The 25,205-nt window shown below is 43.0% G+C and overlaps 1 protein-coding gene across 5 annotated transcripts in view; it reads left to right on the forward strand.

The window, feature by feature from the left end:
- SUMF1 (sulfatase modifying factor 1) overlaps nt 1-25,205 on the forward strand; it is a 127,173-nt gene that overhangs the window by 89,986 nt on the left and 11,982 nt on the right. Inside the window, exons 10-13 of one of the 5 annotated variants that reach the window (XR_005647564.1) lie at nt 2,874-2,928; nt 3,180-3,335; nt 3,792-3,881; nt 19,057-19,335. Coding sequence is in view for 1 of the 5 variants with exons in the window: in XM_039837951.1 (XP_039693885.1) it covers nt 2,874-2,921 (48 nt within the window). In the remaining 4 variants the exon portion in view is untranslated. Of the gene's footprint in view, nt 1-2,873; nt 2,929-3,179; nt 3,336-3,791; nt 3,922-19,056; nt 19,336-25,205 lie in introns of those variants that run through there. The other 4 variants (XR_005647563.1, XR_005647565.1, XR_005647562.1 and 1 more) reach the window with 4 other exon arrangements.

Here is a 25,205-nt window from a genome sequence, read left to right on the forward strand (position 1 = left end):
TTTGTGTTTTTGTGTTTAGACTGCTAGTAAATATATGTCTTTAGTAGAATTAATGTCTTATCCTATGTTTTTATCATTGTATTGTGGTTTAATGAAATCCACAATTTTCTTTGTTGATGTGACAACAAAAAATAATCGAGATATAACCTCAATCACAATATTGTTAGTGTAAGTACTTTAGTAGTAACATAAATACCCAGGATTGATGATTATACAGTAACAACTCATTATGGTATGCAATCAAACGGGGATTGTAAAGCGAAAGAAGAAAATTATGTGTTTATGTAACTTGAAATGTCACTAGCAAGGGATTAATTTCACTCATCAAAGGCATGTCATCAAATTTATTACCAGGTGTGTTCAAATACTATTACCAAGACTATGAGAGCAGACTCGCTCTGTGAACTGACCTTGAAAGGCTCAGCTTTTCACACATTTTCACACATTTTCATTTTGACTTTGGAAAGAAGCTTTCCATATTACCTGGAAGGCTACCACCTATAAACAGCACATCATGATTTTTTAAAAGTACCAAATATTCCTTCTCATTTATCATAAGGCACATGGGCCAGCCTCTTCTGCTTGAAGTTTCCAAAGCAGAGATGTATAGCCTTTGATGTCTACTTCCACAAATGTCTTGTTTCAGAGAAACCTGCCGAGAACATTTAAGTTCAGATCTATAAGGGTCTGCACCAGGTCCCCGCATGTCGTCTGAGACCAGAGTTCTTCTAGGGATCATGTTCAGTTTCAGCTTCTTATGAGTCTACATTCCTGCACCTTGCTAGCCTCCTATCAGAATTTTCAACCTGGTAGCTCTAGTTCTGGTATTTGGGCAGGAGGAAGGAGATGGAACCAAAGAACCTAAGAGAATTCTGCTCGAGTGTCCAAGACTAACTTGGCTAAAGAATCTGGAAAAATGTTGGTGACTTGTACTTATTTTTAGGCATTTCAACCAGGAAAATTTGAGTGTGAAATATAGAGGAAAAAGTCTTTTTTTGTTAGTAAGTGTTAATGTGTTTCAGTCAGCATCATCGCTGTGAGTAGACGGATTTTTAGGTGTAAAGTGAGCGCGATGGAGACTATTTTTCTCTCCTCACACTCCTCGTTCAAGAACACGTTCCCCAGTGTCTGACCGCAGTGCCGGGCACCCCCATTACCAAAACGTCTCCCTTTTGTGTAAGCACTGTGTTCTTTTAGGACTCCACTGCTCCTAGTAGTGGGAAAAGTGACAGGCACATACACATGTTATATTGCTTTCTTTCCTGGTAAGGAGATACTTTGAGCACGGAACTTAGAGGAACTGGTGAGGAGCAGGAAAAACGGCCAGACAGATCTGATGAACATCGACTGAGCACTTACTACATCCTGTAGCAATGTCCAGACATTTCTATGATGATGAAAATGTTCCGTGTCTAAGCTGTTCAGTTCACTAGCCACCAGCTACATGTCACTACTGATTACTTGGAATACGGCAAGTATGATCGAAGAACTGGATTTTTAAATTAATTTAAATTTGATTTAAATAGTCACATGAAGTTAGTGGCTACTCTATTAGCACATTTGTAGACACTATACTAAACTCTACATACGTTTCTTATTTAATCTTCACAACAACTCCCTGAAGTAGGCAATACTATCTCTAATCAAAAGATTTGGAAACTGGAGTTCGGATGAAGTATTTTTTGACGTATCCCACGTGTGTGAGTGAGGGAGGGGGGTTTGCGCCCAGGTCTGGAATTTCATCTCTAAAGACAATGCTTCTCATTGCTCGTGTTGCCGGCTCTTAGCCACATTCAGAGACTGCCTTCTTCCAGGGAGTAAAGGATTAGAAATGGTGAAGTGGAAAAATCTAGACAATATTTCATCTTATTTCAAAGCACAGTAATTTATGTAGTGAAGGGTGTTTTGTAACTTGAGTTTCTTGGGTGTGTGTGTGTGTGTGTGTGTGTGTGTGTGTGTGTTTTAAAGGGCTGTGCCCTTGGACTTTGAAAAAACAATCAGATTAGTCTGCATCAAAAGAAATTTTGACCTCACTGCTGGTTATCCTAGTTCTGAAGCCTGACTACTGAGAACAGTCTCTTAGGCTGCTGAGGTCTCTGCTTTGTAACAGTCAACTATAAGTTCTATCTATCAGTCTGTCTGTCATTACTATAAGATGTATCAGTCTGTCTGTCTGTCTGTCTGTCTGTCTGTCTATCTATCTATCTATCTATCTATCTATCTATCTCAGGTGTTCTATAAATATGTGAAAGAGGCTGAGGTAATAGCAATCTATTGTATATATATAATCCTGTCTCTCGGTAGTAATAAAAATGCAGAGAAAATCACCAATTTATGAATGGCCACAGAAGCAATTCCTAGTTCTGCTCTTTTAATATTTTATTCATTTTTAATAAGTAGATGGAGGCGACAGATTGCCCTATTCCTGCGGCACTCTGGAGAGGCACAAGAGATGGCTCTTTGAATCTAGAAACTTTCAGCCTCAGGATGGAAGGCCAGAGGTTATTTTTATGGATTAAAACTTCCACTTTTTTTTCAGGATCATTCTAATCCTAAGTCTTCTACTCTCAGTTACCTATTATAATTTCACTGTGTGACAAGTGAATGTCTGGTCAGAGCTCGCGTCTCTGAATCCCCTTCACGAATCCTGCGTCTGGCTTTAATCCTCACACTTGGACAGTCTCACCTTTCGTTTAGCTGTTCCCTTGTAATTTTTAAATTGCAGGGATTTTTTTTTGGGTGGGGAGAGTCAGCTATTTTCAAACCTCTTTGTTTTAGTAAAGTTTAAGGCCTGGAAGATTAAATTTCATGTTCTGGAATTTGCCTGTGAGCTCAGCTTAGAAGAACATTGAATATAATTTGCTTTTTTACAGAACCTGGACATTACCTGGTTGATGACACAGGAAACCACTTCTCATTGAAGATGAAGTACGTGTCTTCTCATCACCCCTTAGCACATTAATTACAGTTTCCCCCCAAAGTATGTGTGTGTGTGTGTGTGTGTGTGTGTGTGTTTTAACTAGGTAAATTAGACAGGAAATTCAGATTTCACTTTCCTGACCCTAGATTTTCTAGGTGTTTGTTGCTAGGACTTTTGTCGTAGTTAAGGCTGGTAGCTCCTCAGGTGAGACAACCAGTTTCATCTCTGCTCTGGCACTGAGTCCAGCCATCTGCTCTAGGCGCCGCTTTCAGACACAAAGGGAACACGCGATGCGTGGCCAGCTCGTTGGTGGCAGCTGGTGGGGAGAAGAGTTGTCGCGTCTGACCGCGCCCTGTGGGAACAGACCTCGAGGCGTCAGATGCAGCACGGCGCCTCGTCTTACAGACGCCTGCAGGTCAGCTGGAATGTTAACTTCTGACTCACCCATCTTGTTTCCACTTCTTGGAGGAAGCCTCTTCCGTCGCACTCTGTGTCATCTACATGTCCTTGGAGAAGGGTGCGCCATAGGCCAACATCAGAGCACCTTGCGTTCGACCAAAGCCTGGCGGGCAAGCTGTTTGTTTCAGCCTATGTGTATTTTTAAAATCAGAAATAATCATGGACAGAATTTATGTATTCTAGGGCAGATAGTCATTTTAGGGGTATTACTAAGTCAGTACTTAACTTTCTTCCTCCACTAAGAAAAACTATGCTAATTAATAATAACTAAGTAAGGAAAAACTTATTTTAGATGAATGTATTTACATTTGAACAATTGGAATTTTATTCCAAACCATCTGGAGTAAATCATATCACAAGTCTGTTTTTGCAACTAATTAGTCGTTTCACTTTTTTGGTTTTGTTTTTTCAGCAAGCAGATGAAACTGTGGAGGATCCTTAAAGGTCATTGCTGGAAGCAGCCCGATATCTAAAGAAGCACCACATTTAGGATTTGGGTGAGGTAGGTGAAGAGATATGAGAATGACATCAGCCTTGAAGGACAAGGACACTCCCTGTGTCCCTTTTTGGAAAGTGTGCAGAATTCACGGTAATTCAGTTTTCAGCGTTGTACTTGAAAATTTAATTTTGTCTTTCCTCAATATAAAGACCCATTTTCTGCCAAGGGCCAATCACACGGGAGCACGGGATCCATGAAGGGGGCGGTGAGAAGCTACTTCACTTTGTTCCCTTGGAGAGATATAAAATGCTTACTCACTAAACATAAAACCAAGCCATCTATTATTCACCGGAAACCTTTTCTGGGACAAAGTGAGGCATGCATTATTTATTTTGCATTATGAAGTAGAGTAAAAAGAGAAAGGGAAACGAAGGTTTTAGAGTGAACCAGAACGGGAGGGCAATGCAGAAAGAGTGAGGGTCTCTATGTCTCCGTCTCCGTCTCCGTCCGTCTCCATCTCCATCTCCATCTCCATCTCCATCTCCATCTCCATCTCCATCTCCATCTCCGATCTTCTGTCTCCCTCTCTTGATGTGCACACACGTACATGCAGAGAGAGAGACTGAGATACTAATTGATTGAGAGCAGAAGAAGCAAAGAAGTAAAGCGCTTAGGTCCCTGACAGTGATTTGTCCTGTTTTTAACCCGGGACTGCTATCAGTGTTAACATATATTAGAATTTCCCACTGAAATTCTTGGTCTTATTTGTTACTTAACAATTGCGTATTTATCGAGGATTTACTACTTGCAAGGCACTATGATGGGGAGCGGGGAGTAACTATAATTTCTAGTGAGCACATACTGGATGGCAGACGCCAGCCAGACAAAGCCTCCTGTGTGGGTTTTGTCTAACCGTTACGACAATCCTCTAAGGTAGGAACTATTGCCACTTCTCAGGACGTGTTACGTGTAGAGAAGATGAGATGTGGACAAGTTAAAGCTGATGACGACTTTTTAAAAAGTGTTTTGATTTGTAGTGTTTTCTGATTTGTGTTACCAACTAGAAGATAAGTGGAACCAGGTAGCTTGGAAGTCTCAAGCAGATACAGTTTCATTTTGCCGTTTTCTTGTCATTTTTATTTGCGGTCAGAGAAGGCTAACTGTCCAAAAGTTAAGTGGGGACATTTAAGCTGTGTTTGAGGAATGCGTAAGACTTGAAAACGTGGAGTTAGGGGCGGAAGAACTGGAAGGGATGAGAAAAAACACGAGCAGCCTCTGGTCAATGTCCTGTGTTCTCATTTCTAACCATGTTTTCGGCCCTGAAGCAGCAATACCCCAATGGTCCACTAGGTGGTGGGATAACTCCATCCTTTTCTCCACTTAAATACAAATGATAAGATGCTTATTTTACATAAACGGGACAAGAAGTTTCTCTGTTGAAATGAAGAAAGAGTTTGAAAACGCTTGTAGGAATTGTGAGGAGGAATTTGAGAGAAATGCTTTTTTTTTGCTATATGTTTAGATTCACATTTATATACAGTCTAAGAGAAATTCATGTTCGAGTTGTAACTTGAGTAGATATGGAATTCTAAGATGACTGAGTGAGTAAATTTGATGAAGACAAAATAATGTTCAGAGATGTTAAACTTGGGAATGTGTTTTGTTGGAGAGTTAAGAATTGAGTATGTCTAAGCTTCACTGTGATTTAAAAACCAAAACCAACATAATTTACATTCATTCACCAGATTCGAATGCCTACAGTGTGCCCGTGACTGTGCCACCTGTGACTTGCCTTCTGTCTTGATCTCATTATGTCTAGATCTGCCGATAGTTGCAAAAATGCAACTTAATAAGAGTCCAAGTTTTAAAACACGTTATTTTTATTAATAACAATTTATTTGATGCTAGTTATTTACAATGAGAAAAATTAATTTTTAGCATGTTTCACTTAGTCACTTAACACATGTTTTTGAACACCTACTGTGTGTTGACCATTGCACTAGGCGCTATTTTCAATGGTCATTTAGCTAAAAATGTCCTCCAGCTAGAAACTTTACAACCAGGCATTTTATTCCACGTAGATTATAGCACCAAAGAAAACGGGTTTAAATGAAGACAGATGGCAGATTTGGTCCAATCGCAGAAGCAGCCCTGGGGTGGGCGATGGCGGGGGGCGGAGGAAGGCGGGGGCGTCGGTGGCGCGGTGCTTCCGGGAAATCTTCAGGGATGGAGGTGGCGTAATCATGACGCACACTTACGCCCTGTCTCTCAGGTTCCCCCCAGCCTTACCTCGAGTACATGCTGGAGCAGCGCTGTGAGAACGTGCCCTCCACACACCATCTGTGAGTGAGCAGTCCACACCCCCGTGGTCCTTGCTCCCACAGAGTGTTCCTCACCTGATTGTAACACCAGTCTCATAGGACAGGCCTGAGGACCCAATTAGGCAAGAAACATGGGCCTCGGCCGAGTTTTGGGACCTGGAGCCTGCTTCTTAAGTGCAGAAAGAGGGAGGAGGTCTGCAGATTCCGCCCACCACTCCAGTGAGGGGTCGCGGCCTCCAGCCGCTCTTTCTCCTCCAGCCCGAGGTTCGCAGGCTTCCTTTCTGTCATCAGCTCCCTCCCCATCACCACCTCAGCCTCCCTAGTTATTTTTTTAGCAATTTATTTTATTGTTAATTTCAAGTATACAGTGCATTGGTCAGACACTTACATAGTTTATGAAACGATCCCCCGATTACTCTACCCCCTCTCTGGCCCCCAGTGGTTTTAATCTAGTTGGGTTCTGGTTTGACTGGGGTTCAGGTTAAAGTACCCCTCACTCTGGATGCAGAGCTGTTACATCCCAGGAGACACTATCCTGCGTGCTGTGGCAGAAGCAGCTGGACAGCAATGGATAATGACACAGACTTTGTAGAAAGAACAGTACCGCTCTGTGGGCCAAAGGCCCTTCCTGATTCTCATAGATAAATAGTAAATAAGAAAAAAGTAAAGTAAGCGGAAGTTTGCAAAGTTCCTAAACCATCTTCCCTGGTAGGTGGAAATTAGATTTTATTTGTTCATAACAGAGGGCTCCATAACTTCTAGTTTTTTGGATGACGCGATGATGTTGCTGTCCTGAGCCAGGACTGACTGACTAGATGCTAACCCTACAGGAATAGCTGTTTTGGGACGGAGGCCGATCGTAGCCATCTTTCAGAACCCTTCCACATCCACCCACGGGCATGAGGATATTTATTTTTTTAAGTGGAAAGACACAAAACAATTTCTGCTTCTTTATTCTTTGCCTAAAGCTGATGGTATTTTTATGTCGAGAGTAATTCTGCCTCTCCTTGTCAGTACTGCTCAGAGAGATTCACTGAGATTAGGAAACGCATTTATGCATCCACGACGAAGCAGTTAAGAACTTGGTTTATATCACTGTGTATTCCTCACCTTCCCCAGGTGTTTTCTGGTGAGATAGTTCTAGGTCACAGACCTGTATTAAAGACAGCAGGTGCCTGAAATCTCAGGGGTCATTATTTTGCTTTTACATAAATTTTTTATGCCACTGTAGAGCCAGGGAAAGGGAGCTCAGAAACTGAGGAGAAAAGAAAGCGCATATGTCAGAGAAGCAGCAAGAATTATTCAAATCCACGAATGATCGGAAAGCCTTCAAAAACATGTTTTTCCCTATCCAGAGAGAGCTGCTAATTTACTCTAAACTTGGCTTCGTTGATAATGATGGAATTTCCTAAGCACAAACAATGAGCTAATGCAGAACTAACCAAGGTGACAAGGAGAAGCTCTCTATGCTTTAACTCCGTTGTTCCCAAAATGCACTGAGGTACCTCGGGGCACCGAAGGGAACTCTGGGGGTACCGCGGGACATTTTAAATATTCAAGGGAAACCCAGAGGCACTCAACATCTGTGCAAATTAATAGCTCCGGGATAGTTCACAGTTTCAACATTAGATCGTGCTAATTCCTTTTGATTAGGTCGATTTTTGGTGATTACTGTGATACAAAGCAAGTACCAGTGACAGTCAGTGTGTAGCAGGACATGAGAGTGGCAGTGTTCAGTCCGACGCCACGGTTTGAGAAGTTGCGCAGTGACCAGTAGGCCTCCGCATCCTGTTGGGAAGTAAACATGGTTAAGAATCAAATACACGTTTTTTCCATTTACGTGAATTTTCCTTCCAAATGGATATTAAGCAGTTGGGACATAAGTAGTCATTAAGCCGTTTGGACCTAACTGAACACTTCTTGTATTTCTTCTAGTATATGGATGTCATGACACTAAAGGTCACTTCAAACAAAAAGGTTTAGCAGCCTATAGTTTAAATCACTTATCAAAATTGGGTTAAGTTTCTGTCCTTCTTAACAGTTTTTATGCGTTGTTCTCCGTTTTATCTAAATGTGCAAATGTAATCATACCTGTTTTTAAAACTATCGTTTTCTGTTTCTGCTAACTTTTCTCCGCCTCCTCACTGTCTCCCCACCACATCAGCAACCTGTTGTGTGTCCTGTGTCTTTGTTGAGGATGTGCTTCTGCAAGACACGACTGCATGTTAATTTATCCAAATATGCAAAGCTGAGAGAGTTCACCGTCTTACGAAAATGAAACGAGAGTTACAGACTCTCAGATGACGTTTAAGTATTGTTACGAAAATAGTTTTGACCTGTAATGGTCTCAGAGATCCCAGGAGTCCCTGCGTCACACTTCGAGGACATTCGCAGTTTACAGTGGTTCCACTTACAACGTTTTGACTTCATGACGGTGCGAAAGTGATATGGGATCAGTAGAAGCTGTGCGGTGGATTTCGGTTTTCTTCCTGGGCTGGCAGCGTGTGGGCGGGCGCTTCCCGCGGTGCTGGGCAGTGGCGGGGAGCGGTAGCTCCGTCAGCCAGGTGATCACAGTGTCCACAGCTGATGCTCCTCAGTGTTCTGTGCGGCCAGTGTTTTTTTTTGTTTTTTGTTTTTAATATTGTGTTCTCAGCACACGTAAGGTAGGCTAGGCTAAGTAAGCTATGATGTTCTGTAGGTAAGGCGTATTAAATGCTTCTTTGACTTAGGATATTTTCAACTTACTACGAGTTTATTGGAATATAACCCTGTCACAAATTGGGGAACATCTTCCTCGATTACATTTTCTCCTTTGGGGCATAGGCCTTAGGGCCACACGATTGCCATCCTGTTAAGAATCGTAAACGATAACACTTTGAATGTCATTTTTACTCAACGTTTTGCTAAGAAAATAAGCCAAATATATTTTTTGTTCCAAGAAGTCATTTTTCATTCCAGAAGTAAAATTTGTTTCCCTTTGCGTTATTCCTGCTCAGCATCAGCACGTCGTAGCTGTCACCGCTTCGTACAGTGTTAGATACTCCCAGCCTTGGCTCTTTCTTCGTGTGATTTCCGCTTCATTTTCAAGAAAATCTATGTTTATAATGTTCAAAAGGAATATTAAGAAACTATTCTAATGTTAAAGTTTTTTTTCATTTTGAGTATTTTTTATTATTTTATTATAAAGTCCAAATACCAAAAAAACTGTACACTTAATACTTACACAGGGATTATAATACACTGACAATAAAACCAAAGAAAAAGTGAAACCATGTAGAACTACAAGTAGTTTTGCAACCTGAGAATATTATAAACTGGTGACACTCTAAGGTGTTTTGTGAAGAATGTGCAGTCTTTTCTTGCTGCATACTGTCGTGGGCCACACGGGTGGATATTTCAAATGTTTTTTATCTCTCACTAGTATGGGAAGCCCATTTAGGATGTATTTTCATGACATACCTTGACGATTGGCTTGATTAATGAATTTAAGTTATAATTTATATTTTTAGTTACATTATTATTATTATTATAGTATTTGCTAATCGCTATGGAAGTATTTCAGCATGTTAACAGTTCTGTACATATCAGATGAATAGATCAACTCTAACCTTTTGCATTCTTAGGAATATCATTCATTCCTCAAGCAGCTACTGATCACTTACCGAATGTGAGGCATTACGAGGCACTGTGGGAGGATACAAATACGTGTAACACCCAGAATGTGTCCTCAGAGAGCTTATACCCTATGATATATCCACATAAGGAAGTGGACTATGTGGAAGAAAATGCCAAGTACTAGAAAAGTAGTATTAATAACATACAATTTGCATTCACAGAGAGAGATTAGTTTCATTTGGGAAATTTTATTGTCAGAGATTGAAATGAACCATATATATTTTTCCTCAGTCCAGTCATGTGTTCTCATTGCGAAAAATTCATACACTCTAGAGACAGTCACAAAGAAGGAAAATTGCTTGTAATTTTACATAACGATCACCATCATTAAGACTTTGGCGTTTGACTTCAGTCGCTTCGTTATTTTAAGTGGAGCCTTTTGAGAAGCGCTTTGCAAAGATACTCCTTCAGGGCACAGTTGTAGGAGTCATGCAGACACTGCGTACAGCCCGTGCTGTTTGGTGATGCTGCTTGGTCGAGTTACTTACTGTCAGTTGTTTTTTGAATTGTTTTACGGGCAGTTGTGCTCTGGCCATGCTTAGCGGTCTAACTACTGTTGTGGCGGGGAGATCCGATCAAGATGATGCAGCACCCTTACCTGGTGGCTTAGGGACAGGACAGTCTCGCTCATGGAGTTCTGAGAGTGCGATAGGTTCTACTGAGAAACAGAAGCAAATCTCACTTTGCTTCAGAAAAGAAGACCGTTTGCTTATTCTTAGAGATAGCATTATCCACGAGAGACGAGAGCTTAGGGAATCCACGCGCGTCCACGTAAAAGTCATCAGTTAAACCTTTGTATTTGAATTAACATTTGCTTGTTGAGATATTTATTTCATTTACAGGAAAATTAATATATTAAACAATTCCTCTCTCTTTCCTTCTTTTTTTTCCTTTAAAGTGCCATGGCACCCTACATGTAAAACGACAAATTACCACATGCTGATTTACATTACGTGTTGGAATTTGTCCCCCCCACTCCCGCCCCCCAGTAGAAATTGCGTCTTCTCCCGTTTTTAAAATTTTAAGTGATTGTTGATACTGATGTGAATTCTTTGGAGGAGCCAGCTTAAGGACATTTTTGGTGGCAAGAAAATATCACACTGCAGCAAAAGACATGTCGAAGATAGTACTTAAGGCGGATGAATCACACACCGGTGATAGAACGTCGCCAGCAGGGCCACCTGGATGCCACGTGGAAAGCAAGGCAAGCCCGCTTTCCGTGCTTTCCTGTCTTCTCCTTCGGCACCCCCCTCTCTTAGCTCCCCTTGCAATTCTTTCTAGGGTCCCTTTCCGCTGGGGGGCACTCACCCCTGACCTCATTAAGTGGCACCCGAAGTTTCGCTTTACTTATGCTTTCTCCCTTTATACTTTTCTCTGTTACCCTGTTGGAAAGTAAACCAATGAGCTGACACCGCCCCCCACCCCAAGATGTTAGTTATTTAAGATATTTTAATTTATTAATCTTTCACTCCTATTTGAATGTCGACAGAGGATTTCAAGAAAGGCAAAGCTTTCACCAAGAAAGAACAAATATTTAATGTTAAATTTTCAGATGGATTTCAGATAGGTTTTCACTTGTTAATTATCAGAAGGTGTTTGGAGACGGGGCTGCATTATAGACCCCTCTGTTTATCCTCTCAACAGTTCCAGTTGAATATTCGCTTCGGTTTTGACATATAGGAGAGGGGCAATGCTATATGTGTCTTTCAGTGCAGACAGCCGCGCGAAATTCCTTTTCCACAAGGTTTTATAAAAGACTTCTTCGTAGCCTCCAGAAGTCGAACGTGGGGGGAAGTTTCCTGGAGAGATCAAACTAGAAGAAACAAACTTGTAGCAGGTTGGCCTTCTCCCAGTGGTGTCTCTGAGTCTAAAGATGTCCCAGGGAAAGGCAGCGAAGGCAGAGGGCACCCACCGCTCTCAGCCCCGCGGTCTAGGCCCCTAACATGGCACGCTCTGCGGCCTGAGAGAGAAGCAGCCTTCCCTTCACTTCCTTCTCAGACGAGAGAGGTGGGGTCCGTGATTACCGAGGGAGTTTTCAAGAGAGCAGTAAGAATGGCTCTGCCAGCCATTGCCAATAAAAAGCAGTTCTTCACCGGCAGAGGATCCGATTGAGAAAGCCGTTTTCGGAGTTCTCGTTTGGCAGCGTCTTCGGAGGCACCTTGTCTCCGAAGCGGTCATGGGAGAGAAGACTGCGCGACGGGCGCGGGACAAAGAGCCGGCGCCTGATTTTAAGAGAAGAGCTCGTGCCTTTTAAGTTTTCAAATGAGATTTTCTTTTAAGATCTTTGTCTAAATAAGAATTGACTGAGCCACGGCACCCTCACCGTCCACTTCATGCAGGTGTCTGTTTTCCCTGAAAGTGCCATTCAGTATGAGAGTCGACATTGTAATGACTGCAGTCTGAGGACCATTCATGTTGCCGTAAGGACTTTTTCCTGCTCTTGGTGCCAAGTAGTTCTGTTTCTTAGCTCTGAGGAGAAAAAGAACTGGGGGTAGACAAATTGTGCCAGGTTTGTGTGATTCGATTCTCCATTCTAGTTAATGACTGCTGAAGTCAGAAGCAGCAGCGTATCGCCTCTGCATCCTTTTAAATTATTAATATTGTTTCTTATTGGTGGCCGGGAATTATTTCTGGTTAAATCGCAATAAAGCTTTTCCCTTCCATTCCTTCGAATGGGATTTTTCTATGACTAGATAAATACATTGATTTTATGTTTCACGGAGCTTAGTGGTTTAAAAAAATGATAATAGGGATTATCGATTCCAATTTTTTCTACATTGTTATTGGGCTTAGTTGTCTTTCTGTCCTGTGCAGAGTCTTTCAAGATGTTTTCTCTTTGCTCTAAACAACATTAAATAAAATGTATAATGATAACGACAAATCAGGCGTGTTAATTAAGCAAATTAAGATCGCGCGTTTTTACCAAAAGGTCAAAGCCAGCTTCTAAGTCCCTATAGTATCATCTGCATTCTGGCTTATGTTTGCTATTCTTCTGAGTTGTTCTTTATAAAATGCTTTTACGTTGCTTTTTGAAATGGAAGTTTGTTCACATGGGTCAGAAATCAGAACAGTATAAACAGTGCGTGGCAAGGGTCCTCAGCACGCCTGCCCTCTCTCCGCTCCCTGCCCTCTGCCCTCCGGGCTCAGCCTTACCTGTTCCCTGTAAGTCCTTCCTGTCTTTCTTCTTGCGAATACATATATTTATTCTCCCCTGCCCCTTTCTCCACCAAAGTTCACTTAACATACAGACTTCTGAGTTTTCTAATTGTAATTTGTTCTAATTCTTTTCTCTTACCCGTGAACTGTAAGCATTTTCCCTGGAGTTTTTGGCTTTTGGATCAGACAAATCTGTATTTGAATGCTGGCTCTGCTACTTACTAAGTGTGTGATTTGGGGTTAAACTTGAGGGTTTCATTTACTTTACTTGTTCAAGTGGAAGTATCAGTAGCTAGGGCATAGGGTGGCTGTGAGGGTTAAATGAGGCGATCTGCAGCTGGTAGCCTCTGGCTGCCAATCAACACATGTCAGTTTCTGTTCCTTCTCCCCTGTGCTTTTCTCTCTGCCAGAGTCAGTCACCCGTTCGCGTCATTCGTTCCCTGAGTTAAAGCTGTCATAACCTCGCAAACGGTCTTTGTGTCTCCAGCGTCGCCCCTGTCCGCCTGTGACGCCGCAGCAGCGTGGCCTTCTCGTGACTTCTAGCGCACGCAGAGACTCAACTTGCAAAGGCACGTGATGCCCTTGGTGACCCAGGCCGTCCCTCCCGCCGCCCTCACGTCACACAGGCCTCTTCCCTGCTCTGCCGCGCGCGCCTTGCTCGCTGCCCCGCGTCCCCTTCCTCGCTTATCCACTGGGTGAGCTATTGGAGGTTGGAGTGTGTCCCCTCAGAAACAAATGTTGAAGTCCTCACCCTGGTCTCTGTGACTGTGAACTTATTTGGCTACAGGGTCTTGGCAGGTGATCAGATTAAAATGAGATTACTCGGGTGGGTCCTCATCCAATACGATGTCCTTATAATGGGGAATGTGGACGCAGAGAGACACACACACAGGGAGAGTGTCATTTCGAGATTGGAGTTTTGGTGCCACAAGCCATGGAATTATCAGAAGAGAGGCTTGGGTCAGAGTTTTTAAGTGGCCCTGCAGACACACTTTGGTCTTGGACTTGCAGCCTCCAGAATTGTGAGTCTGTCCATTTCTGTCGTTTCAGCCCCCAGCTTGTGGTGTGTGAGATGGCAGCCTCAGGAAAGTGCTCCAAAGCTTTTAAACTTTCTTCTCAAGCGTCACCTTCTCTGTAGAGCCTTCTTGGCCTTGTCTTCCTGCTCCTCTGCGCTCTGTCCTTTTCTGTTAGACCATCTGCTTTATCTCAATGTTAAGTCAGGGCACTTTAGGTTAAGTGCCTGTAGACACCGAGCTGCTGGGGGCCTGGCGCTGGGTCTCTGCGTCTCCGAGTCCCCAGCGGTTGACGGTGCGCGGTATGGGCCGGGCTGGCCTGGGCGGACCAGCTCGCCGGAGCCTTCCGGCGCCCAGCGCTTTCTCCGCGAGACCTTTGGTCCCGTCAGCAGTGCGTTCGTAAAACGCCTCTTGGAATTGGTTTTACGGATGGTTATGTGTTTTTCCTACAGTCGAGTCGCATCCTCTAAAGAATATGGCTTTAAGAATTCCTTAAAGTTACTTTTAAGATATTGTCAAAATTACCTTGAAAAATCTTTACAATTTATAGCATAAAGTATAGAATACGCAGTTTTTGGCGTACACCACCTGGCACACTAATTTTTATGCATACTGAAGTTGAGAATCTTAGGAACAGGGCTCCTTAAATAAAACGGAGACCCGGGGAAAAGTGATCCCACTTGAAAACGCATCTCGCGGCTTGCAGGGCGGTGCACGAGTCTGGTTCGTGTTTCGAGCCTCCTCGGAGAGCGGAAACACGACATGGCTTTGCGTTGTTTTGCATGTGTTGCCGCAGCTCCGCTGTGATGAACGTCCACCTCCCGCAGAGGACGCGGTCACAGCTCCACCGTGTGACGGCCGACACTCCCATTTCTTCACAGCTCGCTCCTTTTCATGTACAAACTTCGATCTCATATCTAATTTGCAGCTTTTTGGCACTAACGGTTCTGGTTAGCACTGTCGGCAGCGTGGTGGCTTCAACCGGCTCTGCTCACAAAGGTCTCGCTCCCACGTATGTTCAATTCTAATGTCCCCTAGGCAATAATGGTCCCTTACAGGACTGGACCACGTTCTCTGGCTGACGCCTGTTGGCAGAGTCGTGTCACATCCTTTTCATCCTCTTCTGTGGTGGCTTTCAGCGAGTACGTAACTCCCAGTTTCATCTGCTTTCTCTGGCCAACTCTCTGACAAACCAAGGGATCCATCGTTCATGCTAATTGGGACCTGGTTCCTTCAGGTTGGGGCAGAGCTGGCCGTTTCCCACCTGGCAGCCTCCAGCCACACCGAAGCATCTAATGCTCTTTCCCCTAACCTGACATACCAGGTAAGGTCGGCGAGCTCATTGCCTAGTTTCATGTCCACTCGGGGTACAAAATGCTGGCCCCGATTATCGTTATTATTTTTTGTTGCCTTGACCAAAGGCCTATTGTTTGTTTGTTTCTTTCTTTCTCTTTCTTTTCATCCATCCATCCATCCATCCATCCATCCATCCATCCATCATCATCTATCGAGCATCTATCTCCCTACCTAATTACCTACCGATGTATTTTTTTGCGATATAATTCACATACAATAACGTTCACCCCTTTAACGGGTACGACTCAGTGGTTTTTACTACACTCACCAGGTTCTGCAACCACCACCGCTGTCTAATTGCACAGTATTTTCATCACCTCAGAAAGAAGCCCCAGACCGTTAGTCCTCACTCCCACCCCTTTGTCCCCCAGCCCCCGGTTTTCTCCCTCTGCATATTTATAACGCCACCGTCCAACGGCGAGAAGCCTGGCTCCCGTTATCATCCAGGTAGCGACTTGTTTGAGCAGCCCTCCTGTACGGAGCCAGTCTCCGGGCGGCTGCCGCCTGCCACCTGCCACTGCGAGGGTGCCCCCTTAGCTCCTCTTGGGCTCCAGCCCCATGGAGGACCTTGCTGCCCCTCCCTCCTCCAGCACCTCGCCCCACGAGGCGGGCGTCTGATTGCTCAGTCAGTTCCACCTAATGGTTTTTATACTTAATTATGATGGATGGAAAGAAGGCGCTCTCTTTTTCCAAAGTTTATTTTGAAAAATTTCAAGCTTACTGCAAAGTTGCAAGAATGGTATATTGAAAAACCGTATACCTTTACCCAGATTAAGTAATTGTTAACATTTTTTGCCACATTGGTTCTATTTCTCTCTAAATACATATGCACGTTTATACATACGTGTATGTGTGATACCTATGTATTTTTTGGTTTTCATTGAACCATTTGAGATAATTTAGATCTAACCACAGTACCCCAAAATAGTTCTGTGAACTACTTCATCTCCTATGTAAGCACTGTGCACTTATCACTCAGGAAATTTAACATTGATGCAATACTCATCCAATACGTAGTCTGTATGCAAATTTCCCCAGTTGTCTAATGGTGTTCTCAAAGAGGACTTCCTAAGTTTCGGACCAAATCTAGGGTCATATGTTACCTTTACTCGTCATATCTCTGTGTAGTCCAGTTGTCTAGCCTTGAGGATAGCGTCAGACCATGGAAGGTCCTGGGTAGGTTTTCATGCTCTCATTAAGGTGCCCTCTTTTAGCAGCATTTTCTTCCAGTTTCTATTTGACCTCTTTTTTTTTTAAAGTTAGGCAATTCACTTTATAAAATTAATTAGCTTTAAAAAAATCAAATGCACATACTAAATATATAGAACAAATGAGCACACAGTAAAAGTAAGTCTTCTTCCTGTTTTACAGCCTCTGATCCCACTGGTCTTTTAGAAGGCAATCACTGTTTCCAGGATCCTTCCAGAAAAATCTCCGCGTATAAGCATAGAGCTGTATACACACATCTCCCGGTTTTTTCCTTGTATAAACGGGCCTAAAGCACATGCTCTTCTATAACTTGTCGTCACCCTCTGTTAAACCTCAGAGACAGTTGTACCTGTGCACACAAGGGGCGACCTCATTCTTCTTCATGGCTTCATAGTATTCCGTCAAGTGGATGTGTCATAATTCATTGTCGATGGGCATGTAGGTTGTTTCCATTCTTTTAGCTATTAAAACACGTATTTGACCTCTTAAAGGGACTGGACTTTTTATATTTTGGCATTTGAAACCGTGAATGAGCAGAATAAAAGGTAAGGGCATTTGGATGATATCTTTGCGTAATGAGCTGTTTTAGGTTATCAATACATTCGCATATACTTCAGTGTAATACTGATAAACTTCATGTGTCAAATGATGGCCGACGAAACATTCATCGTTAAAATAGAGATGCCTAATTTAATTGTGCAGGCTTGAATCAGAGCAATGCTTCTCAAACTATCTGTGGTGGAAGATTCACATTTAAAAAAAAATTTCCAGTACTTTGCAGACCAACACTTTTATAAATGGAGTAAAAACAAATTATCAGAAAAATAAAATAAATTGTAGAAAATACAAAGTTTAGATGATTATATAGAGCATTGGCTCTTGAAGTGTGGTCCGGGATTTTCAATCATTTTCTAGACGTAAAGGGACCAAAAAGTTTGAGAACAGCTGACAGAGAATTTCTGTTGCGTTTCTAAGTTTGTGTGCTCCACCATCAGAACTGCCCGAAAGGCGAAACGGCGTTTCCTTGTATTAAATACCTGTGTGGGAAGAATACCACGCGTATCAAAATTTAACATTTTCGACATGACTTGCTTTTTGCCTGTTAATTTATTTTATCTTGGTTAGATTGACTGTAATGCTCTTTGAGGAGATAAGGTACATCCAAACTGTTTCTACGGTCTGTTTTAATAGGTAGTAGAGAAATCGGTCTCACAGACATATTCAATGGCTATGTAAGAAGAGATTTTATAACAAGTTCACCAAGCTTAGCGTATTTATTTTTGAAACTTTACTTAAAATTAAACAAGTGATATTATAGTTTCAAAATTTATCTTCAATTTCTCATCAGTGGTTAATTCTAACAATTTAGCTTTTAAAGTTATAGCTAAACCAATGGAAGTAATAGACCCCAAATACATGAATTTTTAAAATGTAAGATTTAAGTGAATTAGCTTTTATGATGACTCACAATTTTTACTATGTCAGTAAAAACACTTTAATTCTGTTGACTTTTTTTTGGAGTAACAAGACTTTCTCAGTGAAGAAAGTAGTGTAATGATTTACATTTTGGCTCAAACTCCTTAATCTGAATAGCTTATTCCAAAACCATTTCCTGTCATTGGGCCTGTGCCATCTAAACACACTTATAAAACCTAAATTCTAAATCGCTTTTGTCGACATGTGGACAACTTAGACTTTTCTACAGTTCAGAACTGGTTGTATTTGTCTGCAGTAAAGCTGCAAAAAATTACGAATAGAGTTTAAAAATTGTCACGTCAATAATGGAAAATCTTTGACTGACTCGACTCGCCCTAGGAGTTGGTCTCTCGCATCTCCGGTCCGTGCGTGGCTACGCTGGGCTATCGTGTCGCTGAAAAGTGGTATCTGAGCTACTTTCTCTGTCTTAGATTCATCTACATTTCCAAGCAAACATCTGCGTATGTGGTTTTTTAGTCTTAGCAACCTGAAGTACTGCGTGAAAAAAGGCTGAGAAGCACTAATACTTATCTGCGAGAGATTGAACGTCTGCTTCTCTTAGCTTTTTAACTCAGTGCCCTTTCTTTCAAAGAATACTTTGGTTTTGAGCTTATTTGCTTATGATTTATATATAAGATCCATTTAAGTTTTGGTTGGTGAGCGCATCTCCACAGATACCACATCGCGATAGCGCTTCATCCTCAGTTACGGCTGTGCAACAAGTCAATCGCGGGGGTCGTGTTCCTAATAGAATCAGTATAAACTTTTTTGGCCTCATCTATTTGGAATAACTTCCATCATTCTTATTTACTTTACTGCCAGTGCTGCATTCAGAAAAACGAGTGTCTGTTCTTGACAGAAAAGTCCAGTGAGGCTTATCTTGGCATATGTAAATTAGAGTTAAATCTAAAATCATTTTATTTTCCTAATTTAACTTTTTATGGTATAAATTCACAAAACAAGCTTGGCCGAAAATCATAATGATCGTAAAAATAATGAGTTTTTGAAGTAAACATGCCCACATTTTGTCAGGTTTTAGGTGACACACTCGGCTGAAATACCACGCGTAAGCGGCGTGATTGTGCCGAACCAGCCTGCGGCGCGTGCCCCGCACTGCTCACCATTCAAGGTCAACGGCATCCGAACCTGTTTGTGCCTTGTTTATTTTTATATAAGGATAACGTGCATTGATGTGCTAACAGGAGGAACCTCGGGTGTTTGGTGAAGATCTGGGTACTTGGGTTCCGCGTTTGTTCTTTAACTGTTTGAATTGTATTTTTCTCATTTGTTAAATAAAGTGTTTTAATTATATCGATGGTTCTCAAACCTGCCTGGGTTTCAGTCTCAGCTCTTTTATTCATTAAAGAAAAATAATCCTCCCCTCACAGAATTGTGGTTACGCTAAATGACGTAATAGATGAAGAGTGCCCGGGACAGTGTTGGGTGCGGTGTGATCTCTCAGGGGCTGGACGCCCCGTTTTTCCCTTCCCCGTTCTCTCTCCTGCCTTTCCCCCCTGCGAATTTTGTATATTGGTGAAATCAAGTTAAAATGAACATCAAGGGCAATCTTGAAGGGAGAAATAAGTCAAACGTGGTATTATTGGGTATATATATACTTATATACAAATATACATTATTAAGTGACTTGTTGGTGTGAGCCTGCGAAGCACGGTCTTCTTGCCCCAACTCAGGACGTCTAGGCTCCCAGGGGCCACCCAGCGCCCCAGCTCTCTGTGGGGCTGGCTGAGGCCCTCATCGGAACTGCGCCCCGGCCTGGCCCCCAGCTTCTTCTTTCCCCTCCTCCAGAAGAAGGGCCGATCTCCAGAGCACCCCCGACTCGCTGTCTGCACCTCGCTCTCCATCTCTGAGTTGGCTCTAGGAGAAAACCAGCCTTGAAAGCAACAAATTAAATAGTATAGATTAAATAGTATAGATTACATTACACTTGTGTTATTAAGTAGGTCCCTCTACTGGCAGGATTCAGTCTCTGTTTTCCAGAAGCCTGAAGCCGAATTCCATCCCTGCTTCTGTCATCTCAGTGTCTGCCAAGAGAGGGCAGTGGAGGCTGTTAAACCAGTAGCTGTGTGTTGAGAAAAAGGGAGAATTTAATTATCTGGGCACTTTGTTCTCCAAGAAAACTTTTGTTGTTGTTGTTGGCTCTTCCTATGTCATCCAGAGATCTGTAGGCTGTGTAGGCATAGACTTCATTTAGTGTGTTCTAACGAAAGCGGAAGGCCTAGGGACCCCTTTTAAAGGACACTTCAGAGCACAGGCTGTGCTTTTAATGTTTATCAGTGTTTAGAAGCATTTGAACAAAGTGCATTTTTTAAAAAAATCAAGGATGACTTATAAAGTCGGGGAATGTTAGATTCCAGAGTTGATCCCATTCAAACCTTTTTATTTCGTAGTTGGCAGAATGGCGTGTAAGCCTTGGAGCGGTGGGTTCAAGGGCACCGAGGAGAAATGGGGTTAAAATTCGGTCAAATGTTTTTCCACTCTGCCTTGCGCCGCTCCTTCCATTATAGGATTTTGGTTATTTCTAGGTTTTCAGGGAGTTAGAAACGTTTCCTAAAGAAAAACACTGCAGAGATCCTCATGAATGTCACTGGTGGTGGGTTTTAGCATTGGCGAAGCAGGCCGAGTGTGACAGTCTCAGTGACTTCAAGTTTGGCACATATAGGATTTGTTTTCTCTGTATTTCTGGTCATTTTTAATGCTACTGTTATCATGTTTTTTGGTAAGTGTTAACTATTCGTATTCAAAAATATTTTTTGTTTGCTATTTTGACACTTCACACAATTTGTGAAATCAAATCTCATTGACCAGCGTCCATTTGGCATGATTTGGTTTCAGTTTGTGCTGTCCAGAATTCTCCTGGGTGGAATGCTGCTGCTTCAGAATAGAAAACCCTCTAGGGAACTTCTAAAAGAAGTGAAAATCAAACAACCACTCCCTTCATTTTTTTAATACCGATATTAAATTATCTAACAGCTTTGCTCGTCAAAACCTGCCACCAGAACTGATTAATTTTTAATACCAGTTATGTTTGGGGAGCTTCCTATATCCTGGTGTCCTTTGCTGAAATTCGAGGCAGAGTTCAGTGTGATTTATTTTTTGACGACCGTCTTCTCACGTGAATTAAAATTCCCCTTACTCTCAATTCCCTTTGTCTCTGTAAATATGTACCCTTGTTGTGGCAGACGCTTAAAGAATGAGGAAGTGTAACTACGAACGCGATGATTGTTAGATGGGTTAAGGTGCCGTCTCTGTCAATGTGCTTCGAATGTCAGTGGTGTGTGTGAGAAAGGGAGGGGAGGAGACCTTTCCTCTGTCGCCCTCCCTGCTTGTTTTCTTCGAGATTCACACCTGGGACCACTTGATCACCTGCAGAGTCCGTCACGCCTCGGTGATCAGTCCTTTCAATGCTGAGCCTTCTTTTTTTAATTGAAATATAATTGACATAACGTTACATTAGTCTCAGGTGTAGGACATAATGATTTGATGTTATGTATGTTGCAAAGTGATCGCCACAATGGCTCCAATTAGCACCTGTCACCATAGGTAGTTACAATTTCCCCCCACTCTCCTGGCTACTTGCAAGTGTGCAACACAGTGTTAGTAACTGTGGTCGAGGCTTCTTCCTAAGGAGCCCAAAGCCCTGGACTCAGCATCAGTTTAGCATCCACTCAGCTTTCGTGAAAGTCCAGCTCTGACCCCCAGCTCTTCATTCGTTCCCCGTGCACCTTGTGCAGATAATCTAACGTTTCTTTGCTTTGGTTTCTTTATATATAAGACGTGGTTAAGAATACCTAACTCATAGTGTTGATGTGAGGACCGAGTGAGTCGGTAGCTGTGAAATGCTTAGTGTATGACAGTCACTTAATACGTGGCATCGCGACCTCATCAGCATCGTGACCGCATCAGCTTAGTGTACATGGCATCGTGACCGCATCAGCATCATGACCTCATCAGCTTAGTGTACGTGGCATCATGAGCATCATGCATCCGCATCAGCTTAGTGTATGTGGCATCATGACCGCATCAGCTCTCGCCTTCAATGATGTCCCTCCTTTCGACTGCCAGGTACGCGCAGTGTTGATAGCTAAGAGTACCTTGTGTTATTCCATCTCCCAAAGGATGGAAATCTAGTAAGGCCAAATCTTCAGACAGAGGGATGTATTTCTGATGGAATTTCAGGCATTAACCAGTTGAATGGACGGATGTGATGACGTGTCTTTGTCAGTATCTTCATGGCTTCCAACACTATTCCACTTGAAGAATTTGCCCATTCTGCCTTTGGGCATGTCTGTTGGGCTTTGGGAAATTTGAATGTTCGCTTGTCAGGATGACTGCTTCACTCATTCATTCTTCCTTTCCCCTACTTCTGGCCTTTATCTACTCTCCTCTCTCCTGTAAGTGACCCCCTATCTTCGTCTACCAACTAATTTTAAATATGATACTTTTGTTAAAATTGCTTTATGTTTGCATGTATCTACTAAGCATCGTTTAGTTACGATTCATGACTAAATTAAAGTATTTCTGCATTTAAGGCTTCAAAATTTGGAATGCTATAGCTCCAATATATTGTACTGTGTACTCCGATAAGTGCAAGTTGCTAATAATGGACTAGTTAAGCACTCATATTTCTGAAATGTGATTCTGTAATTCTTTCATTAAACATATTTTACCACTTAGAAGTAAACTAGGGAGATTTCAAATATTTCTGTCTATGAAATACTGTACTTTGGTGGGTAGTTGGGTAAGTTTGGGACAGTGAACAGAAACCCACGGTGAGAATTTCAGTAACATCGCTTGTGAAAAAGTGTTTTATAAAAGTTAATTATATGTGAGGAATCATAATCATTATTGCTGAAAAATTGAAAACCACACTCGAAGTCACTGTTGTCATAACGATGGCACTGGTCGGGAGCAGGAGCGCGGCTGCAGGTTTGCGATTATCTTTCTAATCAGCTCTGAGTGGTTCTGACAGCACGAGCAGGAGTTCAGAGCAGCAGCAGTCCCACAGTTAGGGCTTTCCCCACACCTGCTGGATGCGGAGGACACATTTTTGTCCTAAATAGGAACTGGTGAAAGTTGGGGTCAGATAGGTTAGAAATAGCTGTCGTAATGATGTCTGATTTTGTTTAAGCATCACTTTAATAGTTCGAGGGATTCGGGGCTCTGTTTCCCTATCATACCCCTACATTTGCAACGAGCCCACTTTCTGATGCTGTACTTTGCGACAGTATCCATTTTGTCACCCCGTTAAGCTCTGTGGAAGACCATTGGGTGGTCTTCCGCCGCTGCCCAGGGAGTCAAAGGGCAGCTGACGCCCTATCTGTGGACAAAGAAAACGTTTGCCTTCCCTGCTCTTTTTCCTTTACGAAACAGCGTTGCGGTGCTCCGCAGCGCAAAAACATTTATGGCTTACGACGCCGTCATCACCCCAGCTCCCCTTCCCCTTCCACGCTAGTTCGTGTGGCAATGCTTGCTGGCAGCAAAGGGACTGTGGCATTTGGAAGAGGCATGATGCCAACGCTGTGGCTCGTGGCGGCTCTTTTTCAGAGACCCCCCCACTAAGCTCGGGCTGGGGCCCGTGGGCTGTGCAGGGCTGTGTTTGGCCACCTGGGAGGCGGCCTTGGAAGGAGGCTGGCTCGGCGTAGGTGACGTGGTACCCTGGCTGCCTTTCGGGGGAGAGCTTTATCTTTAACTCTGCTCCCCATTTCAGATGATTGCTGAAGTCAGGTCGTAGGGAAGAGAGCTTGGTTTTCCATTCTTATCCCTTCTTTTCCGATTTGGTAGAGTTCACAACCATTTCCCCTCTGGCACTAAAAGAAAGGAATAAAATGTTTGGCTTCTCTGGAAAATGTTATGTACGTAGCACTAAAGGTTTGCCATATGTTTTCCTGCCTGTAGTTTCCGGAGAAACAATTCTCTTCTTTTTTTTGGATCTTCTGTTGCTCAGTGATATTACAAATAAAATAAAATATGCAATTCAGTCGCAATCTTCAGGGCGGGAAAGAGGTTATGAATATGTAGACAATGACGTGGCCTCACCCACTAAGAGCACACCAGTACTACAGCATAAGGCAGACTGGGCTGGGGTTCACAGAGGAGCATTCATCATATGCTTTGAGGGCCCAGAGCACTTAATACGGGGACCAGACAGTGCTCCCTGGGAGACGTGGGGCCCTTACAGGTGAGAAGGGTTTATGGACAGAGGGCAGGCCACAGGCCTTTCCCAGCCAGTGAGCTGCGTGGAGGAGGGCGGGGGTCCTGAGGACGCTCGGCGGGTGTCTGCAGTGGAGATGGACGCTGTCGGTGAGAGCCAGGCATGTGGTCGGTGTCCTGGGAGACAACGCCAGGCAGACAGGTTGGGGCTGGATCGAGGGGGCCAAGGGACTTCATAGTACTAGATCTCTTCCCATAGCATTTGGAACCAGCTGAAATATTTTTTTTTCTTAAAAAGCATCACCTACATTTTAGTGAAGCGGGAATCAGCAGGAAGACTAGTTCACGACGTGACCTGTCTTATTTTGTCATCTTTGGGAAGAGTGACTTTTAAAACTGATCAAATGAGAAATATACGGAGAGGCTTTAAAAAGGATAACTTCTACTGCAAATGGGAAATTCTCTGATTCTGAAGGAAATGACCTTTGACCTTCACATGATCATGTCTACACTTATTTAAAACTTAGCATTGCTTTCTTTACCTTCGTGCCTTCTACCTTCATTTAAAAAATAAAGACAGCACAATAACATTACATGAAGTTTGGAAACAGCAGGGACAGTGTGCCCGTGAGCCCCCTCCTGTCACGGAGCTCCTGCCATCACTCTGGCCCTGGGGTAGGGCACAGTTGGACTTTGGTTGTTTCTGCCAGCCTGGCATTCATTGCTGTTTCTTCCTTGAGTAGCACGCTGATTTTCCCTGGAGAAACAAAGTACTCTTGGGCCATGCGGTTGGTGCAGAACTGACCTGTCGCTACATCTAGAAACGTCCTGACATGGCCACGTGGACAGCTGCATCGTCCTGCCTGTGGCGATGCGTTTAGGGGCAGGTATGTGGTCAGTCCAGGCCATTCAGAACCACAGATGCAGTTCTGTGACTTTCTGTTGGGAGTTTTGGAAAAGAAGCATGCTGGGATTGATGAGAACGTAGAATATAACTCTAAATCTGCTGG

Source organism: Pteropus medius, unplaced genomic scaffold (genome assembly GCF_902729225.1).
Source record: "Pteropus medius unplaced genomic scaffold, Ma_sr-lr_union100, whole genome shotgun sequence".
Taxonomy (NCBI): Eukaryota; Metazoa; Chordata; class Mammalia; order Chiroptera; family Pteropodidae; genus Pteropus; species Pteropus medius.